The sequence below is a fragment of the Cornus florida genome, unplaced genomic scaffold (assembly GCF_030987335.1).
Source record: "Cornus florida cultivar Cherokee Brave unplaced genomic scaffold, ASM3098733v1 CherokeeBrave_3.0.0_Hap2_Chr10, whole genome shotgun sequence".
NCBI lineage: Eukaryota > Viridiplantae > Streptophyta > Magnoliopsida > Cornales > Cornaceae > Cornus > Cornus florida.
In genome coordinates, this window is record NW_026775580.1 from 69,210,588 (window position 1) to 69,225,916 (window position 15,329).

General features: G+C 35.1%; 2 protein-coding genes across 2 annotated transcripts; both read left to right on the plus strand.

Moving 5' to 3' along the window:
* Positions 1–2,792: 2,792 nt before the first annotated feature.
* On the plus strand, positions 2,793–4,205 carry LOC132277801 (uncharacterized). The gene has a single exon (XM_059779646.1). It carries the CDS (start codon positions 2,793–2,795, stop codon positions 4,203–4,205), a length of 1,413 nt encoding a protein of 470 aa, XP_059635629.1.
* Positions 4,206–4,454: 249 nt separating this feature from the next.
* Positions 4,455–4,997, plus strand: LOC132277802 (uncharacterized). Its single transcript, XM_059779647.1, has one exon. The coding sequence runs from the start codon at positions 4,455–4,457 to the stop codon at positions 4,995–4,997; it is 543 nt and encodes a 180-aa protein (XP_059635630.1).
* The last annotated feature ends 10,332 nt before the right edge of the window (positions 4,998–15,329 follow it).

Genomic DNA, 15,329 nt, shown 5'->3' on the forward strand with positions numbered 1-15,329 from the left:
TTATCTGGTGAGTTCCTTTCGTCAACTGCGACACCTAAAAAGATGGCAGAATTGCAAAAGCAATTAAGGGAGGCTTAATTAGCCTTAATTGATAATGGTTGTTGCCCAAATTGCAAAGGAAAGCAATAACCAAAGGAAGACGTACCAATGGAGGTTCAACCAAAGAAGAAAGGAATTCTTGAAAGGCTTATTTTCCCGTTGAAGCCTGGAAAGGAGCTTCGACAAGGTGATTCTAGCAACAGCCATTTGAAAGCAAGAAGGCCAACTCGGCAAGGTGATATATCTAGCCGATTTCATTCCCAAAATCGACATCCCAGTTTTAAGAGGTAGTCACCAGTTCAGTCAGAGATTTAGGTACAGAAAGGAGCTAATTCATATAGAGTACGAACTGTGAAACCAAGGACAGACTCAACTGAAGATAGATGGACTCGAGTTAATCATCCAAAGTTCCCTAAAGCTCAACAATCTCAGAATGGGGGTCTAACTTGATCTCAAAAGCGTAGAGAACAAAGGAGAAGGGCTGAGAAAAAAAAGAAAAGCTAAAGGAGGAAGCAAAGCAGTGCAAGCCGAGGTTATTGGCATTCCAGATAAAGATAACCCGGATGAAGAGCATCAGCCGACGTAGCCTAGACGTAACAATGAATTCAGAATTCAGTTTGGCAGTTTCCTAGACGAGATGTCACGTAACATGGCATTTGTATTACCAGTAATGTTCCAGGCTCCATCGGCATCAAATGCAAATACTGAGAAGAATGAGAAAGAAACTCAGCCGATTCGGAATTTATCAATTCTTTCCTCAGAATCGGTAGAGAAGGTGGTTTTTGAAAAACCTCTGTTAGCAATGACTCAACAGCTCAGGCCTTTGTATGTTAAGGTGTGGGTAGAAGGTCAACCTATTAATCGAGTCTTGGTAAACAATGGCTCGGTTTTGAATGTTATTCCAGCAAACACATTAAAGAAACTCGGCAAGAGTATGGAAGATGTTATTCCTACTGATGTAGCACTTTGTGGTTTCAACGGAGGTTCTACCAGCACTAAAGGGATCCTTCCTTTAGAAGTAGAGGTTGGAGGTAGGACGTCTTATGCGACATTTTTTATTATTGAATTCACGGCTTCCTATAATTTGTTATTAGGCCGTGATTGGATTCATCCGAATATGTGCATCCCATCATCATTCCATCAGATGCTGATTTTTTGGGATGGAGATAAAGTAAAAATAGTAAATGCCGATGATAAGCCATTTGTGGAAAAAGTGTATTCGGTAGATGCTGTTTTATATGACGAAGAATGAGTTCCTATCTGGTTTGTGGGAACAGGAACCGATGGAAGACCAACCTCGGCAACCATGAGAAGAAGTCTTGCCGATTATGAAATAGGCGAGTTGCAGCAGGAGAATTATAGGCCGAAGGTAGAATGCCCTCGGCTTGCTATAATTGAAGAAATTATTGATTGAGACAAAACTTGAAAGGGAAGCTGCTCGGCAGCAGGCCTTTAGGGCCGCTTGCATCAGGCTTCAAGCGTACATCGCTGAAAAATGGCTAAAGAAAGAAGCAATAATAGAGCCAGGACCATCGGTCAATCTTATTGAAATCGATCAGTTCAGTAATGAAAAGTTGGATGCAATTCAGCTGGAAGACTTGGAGTTAGCGCCAGCAAAGCTCGACGATCTTAAAGCAGACACTCAGGATCCTTTAATGGAGGTGAATTTAGGCACTGACATAGAACCTAGACCTACTTATATTAGTGCACTATTAGAACCAGAATTACAAGCCGAGGTTATCGGTATGTTGAAACAATATAGTGACTGTTTTGCTTGGAGCTATGAAGAAATGCCGGGTTTATCTAGAGATTTGGTGGAACATCGGTTGCTCATTAAAGATGGCTACAAGCCATATAAACAACCACCTCGTCGAATGTCTCAAGAAGTAGTAGACAAAGTCAAGATGGAAATCGAGCAATTGTTGGATGCTGGCTTCATTCGAATTACAAGGTATGTTGAATGGTTATCAAATGTTGTCCCTGTTATCAAGAAGAATGAAAAATTACGTATATGTGTTGATTTCTGAAACATAAATTTGGCAACGCCAAAAGATGAATATCCAATGCAGATAGCCGATCAGCTGATTGATGCGGCTACAAAGCACCAAATTATGTCTTTTATGGATTGACACTCAGGCTATAATCAGATTTATATAGCCGAGGAAGACATTCCAAAGACAGCTTTTAGGTGTCCTGGATAGATTGGAACTTTTGAATGGGTGGTAATGCCTTTTGGGTTGAAGAATGCTGGGGCCACATATCAGCGAGCCATGAATTCTATTTTTTATGATATGCTTGGCAAGTTTATGGAGGTGTACATTGATGATGTGGTGGTAAAATCAGCAACAAGGAAAGAGCATTTAATCCACCTCAAAGCATCTTTTAAGAGGATGAGGGCTCATAAGCTAAAAATGAATCCAATAAAGTGTGCCTTTGGAGTATCGGCAGGAAACTTTTTGGGTTTCTTGGTTCATCAAAGGGGTATAGAGATCGATAGGAATAAAGCTAAGGCAATTATTGATGCTAGTGCATCGAGAAGCAAGAAACAGTTGCAGAGGTTACTTAGACAAGTGAATTATCTTAGGAGATTTATTGCTAATACGGCTAGGAAGTTACATGTGTTTTCCCCGCTACTTAAGTTGAAGCCGATGGAAGAATTTAGATGAGATGATATTCATCAAAGGGCATTTGACCAAATCAAGCAATACTTGTCGAGTCCTCCTATCATGATGCCACTAAGGAAGAAATGGCCGATGAAATTATACTTATCGGCTGCTGAAGAATCCATTAGAGCTATGTTAGCACAAGAGAATGAAGCAGGAAGCGAGCAAGCAATATATTACCTCAGTCGAGTTTTAACTCCAGTCGACTGTAGATATACACCAAATGAGAAATTATGTTTGCCCTTATATTTTGCAGTAATGAAATTAAGAGTGTATATGTTGCCTGTTTTGGTTTATATTATTTGCCAAACCGATCTTATAAAGTATATGCTATCAAGGCCATTAATCACAGGCCGGATTGGCAAGTGGGCTTTGGCGCTAATGGAATTCAATTTTGCATATGTTCCACAAAAGGCAATTAAGGGAAGAGCATTGGCAAATTTTCTTGCTGATCATCCCTCGCGCGAAATTGAGTCACAAGTATTTGATGAGCTTGACTCGGCATCCATATTCATGACTCCATGGACTTTAATGTTCGATGGGTCAAGTACCAGTGAAGGCTCGGGTGCTGGTATAATGATAATATCCCCAACAAGGAATCAAATCTCGTTTTCTTTCTTTTTGGATTTCAAGTGTTCAAATAATCAAGCCGAATATGAAGCATTAATTATCGGCTTGGAAATTCTGTTGGAAATGGCAGTCAAAGATGTCCACATTGTGGGAGATTCGAGTTTAGTGATTAATCAAATCTCAAAAGACTTTAGATGTTTGAATTGGCAATTAAGACCATTCCATTCGTTGGCAACCCAATTGGTTAACCAATTTCACAATGTGACTTTGGAATATAGACCAAGGGCCATGAATAAACTAGCTAATGATTTAGCACAGACAGCTTCAGGAGTAAGGGTGCCGAGTGGAATGAAGGAAAGAATAATGAAGATTACACGCCGATCTCTTCCATCAGTTGAAACAAGAAATCAAATTATGGAAGAAGTCTTTGCCACTGATGTTGCCGAATTGGATGATGATGATTGGCGAATTCCTTACATCTTGTTTTTGCAACATCCAACTCCTGAAGCCGATCGAAGAATTAAAAGAAGTGCAGTCGATTATGTGCTTATGGATGGAGATCTTTATAGAAGATCGGTTGATGATGGTTTATTATTTCAGTGCATTAGCAAGTTTGAAGGTTTGAAGATTATGGCTGAGGTACATGAAGGGATATGTGGAGCTCACCAAGCTGGCATAAAAATGAGGTGGTTGATACGCCGATATGGATATTATTGGCCAGGAATAAGAAAATATTGTATGACTTATGCAAAAGGTTGTATAGACTATCAAAAACATGGTCCAATACAGTGGGTCCCAACAATAGAAATGCAATTACTAGTTAAACCATGGCCTTTCAGAGGATGGGCTATGGATCTAATCGGCAAGATTAATCCTCCTTCATCAAAGGGTCATCATTGGATTATTCTAGCTACCGATTACTTTACTAAATAGGTAGAAGCCGAGGAATATGTATCGGTAACTCATAATACCGTTATACAATTTTTGGAGCGACATATCTTTCACCGATTTGGATTACCGGAAACAATTGTTGCTGACAATGGATCTGTTTTTCGAACAAATGAAGTATTATAACTTAGCTGTGATATGCAGGTGAAAATGGTAACTTCAACACCCTATTATGCTCAAGGGAATGGTTAAGCCGAGGCTTCAAATAAAGTTGTTATTGAAATTATTGAGAAAATGATAAAAGACAAACCAAGGCGTTGGCATGAAACTCTTTCAGAAGCCTTATGGGCCTATAGAAACTCAAAAAGGACAAGTACGGGAACAACTCCATATCGGTTAACATTTGGTCATGATGCGGTGTTGCCAATGGAGTTAAATGTTAAATCGGCAAGGGTAGCTTTACAACATAATCTCATACCTACTGATTATAATGAAGCTATGCTTATTGAGTTAGAAGATTTAGATGAAGTCCAGAAACTTGCTTTGGACCACCTTATGGTTCATAAAGCAAAAGTAATGAGGGCTTACAATAAAAGGGTGAAGTTCAAGTCATTTGCAGAAGGCGATATGGTGTGGCAAACAATCCTTCCACCTGGGAAGGTGGATAGAGTTTATGGCAAGTGGTCACCTACTTGGAAGGATCCATATTTGGTTCATCAAGTATTACATGGAGGCGCTTACAGGTTAAAAGATCTAGATAGTGAAATCCATGAGAGACCAATAAATGGAAGGTACTTGAAGAAATATAATCCAACTATTTTTGAACTTATGGAGTAAAAGAAGACCTCCACTAAGTAAAAAATAGATTGGATTATATTGTTTTGTTTTATGTTATTTCGTTTTATGTAAGTTATTTTGAAGCAAATAAATCAAAATAAAGATATAGTAAAATGAAATTCCGGAGGTCATTATACCAAATATTGTCCAAAACATTAAATCAAGCCCACGAAAAGTAAGATTGTTTAAAACCATATTACAGTCCTTTGTAAACAGATAGTTCTTGTTGTAAGAAAAATGATCAAGGTTGGGTAAAGTTTGTGTAAAAAACTTCAAATTTGGCCTTGAAACCGGCCCAGGAGGTAATGGTTTGTTGGAGCTTGGTCTCTGCTTGCTTTTTAGACCACTCCAATTGAGGCAATTGGGTCTACAACGCCTTGAATTTGGGAGCAGCAGTTTCAGCTTGGATTTTTAATTCCATCACTTCTTCATTAAGCTGGGTCTTATTTAACTGTAACTGAGCAAGCTCGGCTAGAAGTTTCTTCTCTCTGATCTCTAACTCAGCAGCTTCTTTCTTCAAAGATGAGTGGAGTTCTTTGCCCATTTTCAAAGTTTTGGCTAGCTTTTCCTTTTCTTGGGTTTGAGCAGCACAATGGTGGAGGGTTTGAGTAGACTCGGCATAAGCAGTCATCATGGAAGGGACTTGAAGTTGGAAGTTCTTGAAGAGAGCTTGGTCACCTAAAGAGAATCTTGGGTAACTACTCAAGAAGGACAAGGTTTCAGTTAACTCATTTTTTAATGAAGGGGCTAGAGACAAGTCTTGTTGCACCATTTGGGATAGGATTTGGATGGCTTTTATAACTTCTGGGGGTGTGTCAGAGGTTTGTTCAAGTGAAATTTTAAGAAGTTCAAGATCAGGTGGGTCAAAGACAGAATCAAATAACAAGTCAAGGGTTGCAAAGGGAGAGCTTGGGTTGGTACTGACAAGATTGGTTGGAATAGCCAAGCCTTGTTGTACTTGAGATATGCCATAGCTATAATAAGTTTATAAGAACAGATTATAAAAGAAATGTATAAACACATATATCATTACTTACTTCATCAGAATCTCTGACCTGTTCATGAATTGATGTTGCAGCCAAGGGTAGAGAAGGCACAGGGGACCTTTGTTTTTCACCAACTGATAACTCGATTTTCTTTTCTTCTCCAGCATAGTCTGTAGAAATTTCTTGAATTGATTTTTGTTCTGAAGAGAGTGAAGTTTCTTTAAAACAATGCCGACTTAGTTATATTATAAGGAGAAAAGGTAATATACGAGGTCAGGCAAAAAAGAGATTACACTGGGAGAGGCAGGAGTAGGTTTCCTTTTCTTGGATATAACCTCTTCGTCATCCTCCTCATCATCATCATCAATCAGTTCAAAATGTCTTTTGGCTCGTGACTTTTTGGGTTTTTTTCGCCATCGTTTTCTTTCTTGTTGTTTTCTGAACAAAAGTGTTAGCAAGAAAAGGGGTATGCATCAAAAGAATAAATATATAATTTAGTTATGGGTGTTACCTTAGTAACCGAGGATGGAGGTATACTTTGAAGAGGGACATAAAAATCGACTTGAGTTTCTTCAGATTTGGTGGATTTCTCTGGGGCATTGGAATGAGTACCTGAATTTATGATTAATAAGCATATAAACAAGATAGAAGTTCTATGGAAAAGATAAGGATATATAAAACTTACTTTGTCAAGAGCGAGATCTGGTCCTACCTGCAGGAGCTGTGGGAGGAGGACGAGTTGGTGTTGTATTTGTTATTTTCTCTAGTTCAGGAGCAATAGAGAGGGTTATGGGTTCAATGGAATCCAAACCCTGAAAGTTAAGGGAAATGAACTTATAGGAGCCAAGGAGAGTGCACACGAGCTGACTGGAATCCACGGTCCTGGTAAAAGTGATGTAGGATGTCCACCAATCCTTAAACAAGTTGAGTGAATCGATTAGACACATCTTGAACCTGTTCACTGTTGGAGAGCTTCACTCGCCGATAATAGTTCTTGTTGTAAGAAAAATAGGGAGGTAATGGGATCATCTGCGTCAATCCAAATTGCCGAGCTAACTGCGCTGGGTTATAAAACTCAACCCCAGTTCAGCTCTTAGGCAAATTGGGAGCAACGGTATTACAAGGTATATCTCTTACGACCAAGAAGTGGCCCCATGAAGAGATATAAAGGTCAATCTGTTCATGAGAAGACTCGGCAGTAGGGGGAAACAACCAAGATGGAGGTAGTTGACATTTGGAAAAAGGAAGGAATTGGGATTGAGTCCTGATCTTGCACTGATGATAGAAGAATTGAAAACAGTCATTAAAGGAATGGTCTTTGGGTTTGACTCTAGCATATCCAAATGATAGTAAAGGATCATTTGGAGCAGGCCGAATGGGAGAGGATAACTCAGGAAAATATGCATGTAGCCAGAACTGATATAGCCAAAATGGACCTCCAGATCTTGCAAAGTTGGAAGTAATAAGGTCGGATAAACCTCTATACAAAGACGCTAACAGGAATGGAGCTAAAGCCATGGGTTTCCCTTTGGATAATGCGATAGCCAATTGGGTAAGGTCCTTGGTAATCTGGATAGCATGAGCACACAACAAATATCTACACAGCCACAGTAGTAAAAATCCTATGTGTTCATGTTCTTCTACGTCAGTCCTTCTTCTCCTAACATTTTTTTCAAGAATGGTCCATGTGATTGCACAAAGGGTTTAGCCCCTTTTCTGTTCTGGGAAGTAAAAGGAGGTTTTTTCGTCTTGAAGGAGATAGTTGATTTCATCTCCTCCAGGTTTTAAATCTGTTCGAAAGCAGACGTCCCTCAGGGTAGGGGCCATCATGCCACTGTGCAAGTGTAGTGAATTGGTTGTGGGGGACCAAAAGTGCAAAAAGGCAGAAAATAATGCTCGGTCAAAAGAGAAGGGAATCTTATTAAGCTGAATGAGGTCAAAGATACCCATCTTTTTCCACTACTCTCCTTTTACTGCTGATACACGATCCACCCAATCGTTCCATTGGAGCATTGATGGATGCCAATTTCTGACAGAGAGAGTTGGTCGGTCTTCTTCCGCTATTAGATAAAGAGTTTTGGAATAAGGAAGGTAAGGTTCGGCTTGTAGATAAATTGAAGATAAGGAAGGGGGAAATCGAGTAACAAACGTTGGGCCAAGTCCCTTAACGTTTTCAGAGATATCGATTAACGTATTGGAATTCAGTTCGCTTTGATCTAGGGTTTTGATCGCTGATTTTGTTAGTTGGGTATGCGATGTCACTTCTGGAAAAAGGGTTTTCCAAGTTTAGATCAGTTTGTTTCATTGGTTTTGAAGTCATGTTGCAGAAAAGGTTCCGTTAAAGAGAAGATTGGATAAGAAGGGTTTGTGGTAAAAAGAAGAGTCTGCAAAAGGTTATGGGTTATGGAACAGCTGTGTTTGGTTGAAGATATGTGATTACGGCGATAATTAATGAGTGATAAAATGGTTATCATAATCGATATGTGTTGGGAAGCAAATCAAGATAAAACTGATAGGGTTATTAGATATATACAGAGTTATGATGCAATGGGTGTGTTTGAATTTTGGAAGCCGAAGGGTTAAAACGGCTACCAAAATTGGGGGGCATTGTTGACACCCATTTTGGTATTTGGATTGCTAACCCATCTTCGGCCCAGTCATGAAAACCAAATACCCTTGACACCCGTTTTGGTAATTGGGTTCTGGCCCTAATTGGATTTAATGAGCAGTGAAGCATTGGGCCGAGAGAATATAATGGGCTGAAACATGTGACAATGAGGTTGGGCTAAGAGGTATGTGGATTCGCAAATGATTTGGTTTCCGGCTGGGATAATGCAATGCAGTTAAGATGTTGGGCCATACACATCACATAGATATGGATTACAAGAGAAAGGGCAATGACGTGCTACACACAAGGGCATCACCGATCATATAGATTATATTTGAAATACTTTTGAATTTTATGTTGGATAAGATTTATATGTTTACTAGGTTTTAGTTAAGAATTAATATTTATCTAGGAACTTTAGTTTGAATTTAAATTCAGTATTTAGTGATGAGGTAGAGTTTTATTGTAATTAGAATACTTATTGGTAGGAATTTGTTTCTAATAATTTCTATAAATAAACAAAAAGGCATGCTGAACTAAGGGTCTAGCACCCTCAGAATCAATTTATTTATTTGTTTGCTTTTTCAAGCACTTTCCCTAAATAGCATCCTTGCTATCTCTATCTCTCTCTCTATTTTAGTATCGTTCTATTTCTCTCCCTATATCTCAGTCTCTCTATCTCTTCTCCCTATCACCTTCTATATCTGTTTTTCTCCCATTTCTATTCTCATATTGTTACTATAATTTATTCACTGGTAAAGTCCTTTTAACTAAGGCAATATTGAACTCATTTAGAAGTTTATTTGTTCTCTATCTCCTATAATCGCCTGAAGTCAACATTCCCTAAGAAACTATAAGTTGACAACTCACAATTGAACCATATATTTGGTTCTGGTACGCCCGCAACTCATCAATTTAAGATCAGCTCTAGCCAGCCGATTTTAAGGTCAACAGATACAACTAATAATATCCACTGATCAACGTACCCTGCTTCTACTGACCATGTCTCAAGTTATATATTCCATTGTTTCGCAGCTAAATACATACAATACATCATGAATAGAAAAGCAGCTTAAGCTCCTCCATTTGGAACATGTTTTCGAATCCTCCATCATTATTGATCTTTTGTTGAAATCTTTAGTTAGATTCACGAGTTTAATTAATGTTAAATTCAAATATGTCGATTAGAGAAACATGATTAAAAAATAGGAAATAATTTTTGCACCGAATAGTTGCAATGAATTATTATAACTACTCTTTTAATTGGCCAATTATGTAACAAATAAGGAAGTAGATTCCTCCACTTAGTTGTATTTGGTATAAATAACTAATTAAAAATTATTTAATTAGACAATTCACTATAAATGTTCATTGTGAGTATCACTATTCTTGCAAAATTGATTCCAAAAAAACAAAGAGGAATAATAGCTCAATTAACTTATTATCGATGAATGTCATGGTAACAAGCCTCACTAATTACCTTTTCAAAAATAAAAAATAAATACCGTTGTAGAAATGCCAGTCCATACATTTCTAAACTTTGGACCAAACCTAACAAACTAAATCTTCAATTAGCTCGTGCACAAACACGCCTGCATGAGCCCAGTTGCAACCCGATTCATAAAGGTTGGATTGGTCACATGGAAATTTATAATTGAAAATGAAAGTAAAAGAAAATGAAGTTAATAAAAGGAAAATTAAGGATGCGTTTAGTATCATTTTCGTTTTCTATTTTTACAATCTTAAGAAAACAGAAATATAATTTTCTTTTTTTGAGTGAAAATAGAAAACAGAAATGATGTTTATTAACACTTATTATTGCCACAAATTTGAAAATATAAAGCAATAACTGTCTTTAGTAATATAACATATTTGTTACAAAATGTACATAATATTTTGTAATTTTTTTTATTTTTTTCATGGCAAGAATTTTATAAGTTAGTGATTAGAGGGGAGAGTGAGGGAGAGGATAGATGACTTGAACACGAACTCTCGGACACAAAGAACAACCCAACCACTCAAGTACGACACTTACTTCCATTAATATAAAAAAACCATAAATCTAGAAAATCTAATTTAAAATTATAAATCTTAAAAATACCCAATATATCATAAGTACAAAATTATACCAAGACAAAAACATTCCACTAATTATGTATATAAATACATGTATATGCATGATGTATACATTTATTATGTGATATATAATATATTTAGTATATAATAATTTATTATGAATAAAAAATATTAAATAATATATCTTATATGTAATAAAATATATATTGTGTTATAATATTATAAATTAATTATAATTTAATATTTATATATAATACCAACAGATCTTGGCCTAGTGGTACAAGGCTCCTACTTTCCAAAGGGAGATCAGAGGTTCGAACCTCAGTGAAGGCAGTGTGTGAGTCCCAATTAGGAAAAAATAATATACAATATTTAATAATACACAATATTTAATATATTCTATATTAAAAATATATATTTTATTAACATTTAATATGCAACTTAGTATATAACACAAATAATATAAATTTTATTTGAAATGAATAGTGCCAGTACACTAACATTAGTGAAAACGTTTCTGCGTTACAGTACCGAAAACATATGAAATATCATTTTGATATTTTCTCTTTTCTTCACAAAAATTGAAAACGTTTTTTTTTATTGAAAAATAAAAATATTTTATTAAACGTGATTTTTCTTTTCGTTTTGCCTTTTCAGAAGTTAACAAAAACAATAAACGTTTTTCGTTACTAAACGCAACCTAAGTTTCTAACTCACATACCCAACAAAATGATCCTGGATACCAAATTCCAAGGTATTCAATATTTAGTACAGAAGAGAGAGAGAGAGAGAGAGAAAAACAAAAAAAAAAAAAAAAAATTGTTTCTTCTTACCTTTTTCTTCCATAGTAAATTTGTTTAGTTTATTAAAATAGAAAACATAAATGTATAAAAGAATAAAATATAATGTAATATGTATTGAAATAAAGGATATTCATATTTTTATAGTCAATCAATTCAAAATATAATTCGGAATAATGGACACCGCTCCGATTTCCTTCATTTTTAGCTAATGAAGTCCAATTTTTCTATCTTTCAAAACCAAGCAATTGACTCGATCAAGTACTTCAAGTCCGAGCAACAATTTGCAAAGTTCTCCGGCAAATTTTGGAAGTTTTTGTTGAAAATCGATTGATCAACCGTACTTTTTCAGTGCAACTGCATGAGTGGCGCTTCTGTCTCGTTCTTTACTTGGTCTTCGATTCTTTTTTTATTGTTATGTCTCATGGCACAACATTTATCTTTATCTTTTCTCGTTGAGAAAATCTCCATATATCTTCAAATTATTAGAAAAATGATTTGGGATATACGGTGGAAATAATATATATTTTCAAAAATTCCGGACAATACCTTCTTAAAGATAGTTGAAATCTCTCAATAAATACAAGTCTAGACTCGATCCAATTACATTATATTTGTCCGGTACACTATTAGGTGCAACACTTTTCTTTTCAAAATGGCTTCGAGATTAGAGAACTTAAGCATGAGACGAGATTAAACTTGATCTATATTTGATTCGTAATTGAGTTATACTTGAATGAGGAAGTGTGGTCTTTGTATAGATATCTCAACTAAATCTCCACAAATGTGTTCAAACCTCAAGATATATGAATTACAAAGATTCATGTTCCAACAGGACCAACAAAATGAATTTAAATAAATACATTCATGATCCATATTAATTAAAATGTATATCATAAGTTTGATAAATGAACTTTGGAATGGTTCATTGTAAAATTAGATGAATCAAGTAAATTTATTGAGACTATCAAAAGTCTAGTGTAAAAAAATCTCATTTGTTCATACATTCAACCACCAGATTACATGCATATACATGCAAACATCAATAAGACTTGATTATTTAAGAGGATATGAATCAAAATACTTTACTTTAATTATATATAAATATATTTTGAAACATTTTTCTACACTTACGGATCAACTATTAGTGCAAAACAAGTTGACAGTCCGCATGCTCTTGGCTTGTATATCCAATATTAGTGAGAAGTGAAAACTTTTTAAATTAAATCTTCTGGTTTGTTCATTATTGAACAATTTCATGAATCTACATTGATACCGAGTATGCATTGTTAAATTAATCTTTTTAATATTTATATTCTTACTAATGATCACGACCTATATCACATAATTCGTATCAGTTACCAATTTGGCAATTCAATTTTTGCAATTGGTGAGATCGAGCATCCTAACTAATTCAATATAGAATAGGATCACGAGTGCCCTCGATTGAGCGACATCCCACCTATCCAATGTGAGAAACACACTATCTAACGACCACTTGTGTGCGGTGCATCATAATATCCTATCCCGCACCAGAGTTTACCCAAACCTTCGTATGTAAAGTACACCTGACAACTCTTCTTTCTTTTCTTTTTTTATAAACCATACTATTCCACAACTTAATAAATGTTCACTAAGGAAATCCATAAATAAATAAATGTTCACTACATAACATATATTCACAATTATATTATGACACAGCATTTTATATTAACTAAAAAAATGCATCAAAATAAAATTTAATAAATTGATAAAATCATACTTCTTCTGTCCTAATAAAAGCGTCACATGTGAAACATACATTGTCCCCTTGAAAAGTTACTAACTTGTCCTTTTAAATTTGAAATTTGAAACTTTAAGGACATATATGGAAAGTTATTAAATATATTGTTTGAAAAAGGAAAGTGAATAATTATTTTAGGATGAAATATTTTATATTGTACATAATACAAGTGCATAATGGTTGGACCTGGGCCTAGGCGACCGTCTGACGCCCCAGACGGTCGCCTAGGGCTAGGGGTGCAACTTGAGTTAGGTAACCCTAACCCAATCTGAGCCCAGTCGGATTTTTTACGGGCTTGAGTAATCATTTTTATAATTAGGGTTGGCCTTGGGTTGAAAAACCTCAACCCGAATTTAATTAGAGTTAGGCTTGGGTTAAAGTGCTAGTAATCCGAGCCAACCCGAACTCGAATTTTGATATTATTTTCATATACATTTTTACTTTTAAATACATTTTTAAACTATGATTACTTTTTTTCTTTTCAACTTCTTTTGTTAAATCTTAACTTATTGTATGTTAACATTTAAGAGAATTAATTTTCTAAAAATTTGTTTGGAATTTAATAAAAATCTATAAAAAGTCTTTAAATTTTTTTGTTTAAGAGTAATTTAATCTAAAACTAATTCAAGATCATATTAATTTTTGATATAAGGATTAACCATATAAGTAACCCGATTTAACCCGAAATTTTTACCCGAATTACAAGCCCGAATTAAAAAGTAGAAGGATGGGTTGGACTTGAGTTAAGTAGTTAAGATTGAGGATAGGGTTAGGATTAGACTTGGGTTTAGCATTTCATATAATGGGTTGGACTCAAGTTATACCTCAAACCCGCCCAACCCGCCTGACTTACAGCCCCACCTAGGGCCTCTAATTTTGAAGGACCTCCAAATTTGGGGTGAGCTGTTTAAGGATTGAGTAAGAAAATTTTACTGGGCTAAAGTAAAAAATAAAATAAATTGGGCTGGGGCACTAATAGGCTTCAAAATTGGATGTCAACAAAAATAAAAATTTCGGAACAGTGTTGGTTTGAATTTCTTTTGCTACAGTTGCCTTTTGCTGCACTAACTCAAAACTGCGCCAACAGGGAATGGGCTTAGTGGGTTATAAAAGGAAATTGGGAAAAATAAATAAAAGGAAATTGGGCTGGGCCACTAAATTATAGAACTAAAAGTTGGGATTTTTGAAATCCACCTGCAGAAAGAAGAAAACAATATATATATATATATTGACTCTTTAACTTCTTTGTTTTTTTTTAAAAAATAAAAAAAAAATAAAAAGAACATAAAAAAACAAAAAGACTATTCAAATTTGTCTAATATGATTGATCATTTTCCATTCCAATCAATAAAAGATATTTGTTTTGTCAAACAAAACAAAAACACATTTTATCAAACATGGGGACTTCTTAGAGAGTAGTTGCACACCCAACCATCTCATATTTACTACACTGCTACTTGAGTTAAACCTTGGCTACTTAAAATATATGAACTTTCTTCTCGTAACCACTCCTCTCTTGTTTGTCATTTTCATTCCGGAATTGATCTTTTATTACAAATAACAAAAAAATTAAAAAGATTCATTAATTAATTAAAATAAATATAACAAGGTATTATTAAGTATCCCAGTTACACACTACAACAAATGAATGCATTTGTGATGGAAAAAAAAAAACGTCACTAATATTCGATATTTTGCTTAAAAAAAATTAGTTACAAAAATATGTGTCACCTTATACTGCGTCACGGGTTATATATTGTGACAATAAATTAGCAAACGTCACTAATACTTTTAATTGTAACAGAAATTATACCGTAAAAAATATAATAAATAAATAAAATTATTTTAATAACATCTCTTTTTTCCGTCACAATTGAAATGTCCATTTGTGACATTTCTCTTTAGGTATCATAAATACTTTTATTTGTGACAGCAAATTTTCGTTTTCTATAATGTAGGTTCTTTTAAGTGTCATAAATATTTTTATTTGTGACAACAAAATTTTGTTACCTATATTGTACTTGTGACACAATTTTACGATCACAATTACCCTCTTTTGTCTTTTTTTTCTTTCCTTTT

Coding starts and splice junctions, on each gene's coding strand:
- LOC132277802 (XM_059779647.1), top strand. CDS start 4,455: ATGATAAAAGACAAACCAAGGCGTTGGCATGAAACTCTTTCAGAAGCC.
- LOC132277801 (XM_059779646.1), top strand. CDS start 2,793: ATGAAATTATACTTATCGGCTGCTGAAGAATCCATTAGAGCTATGTTA.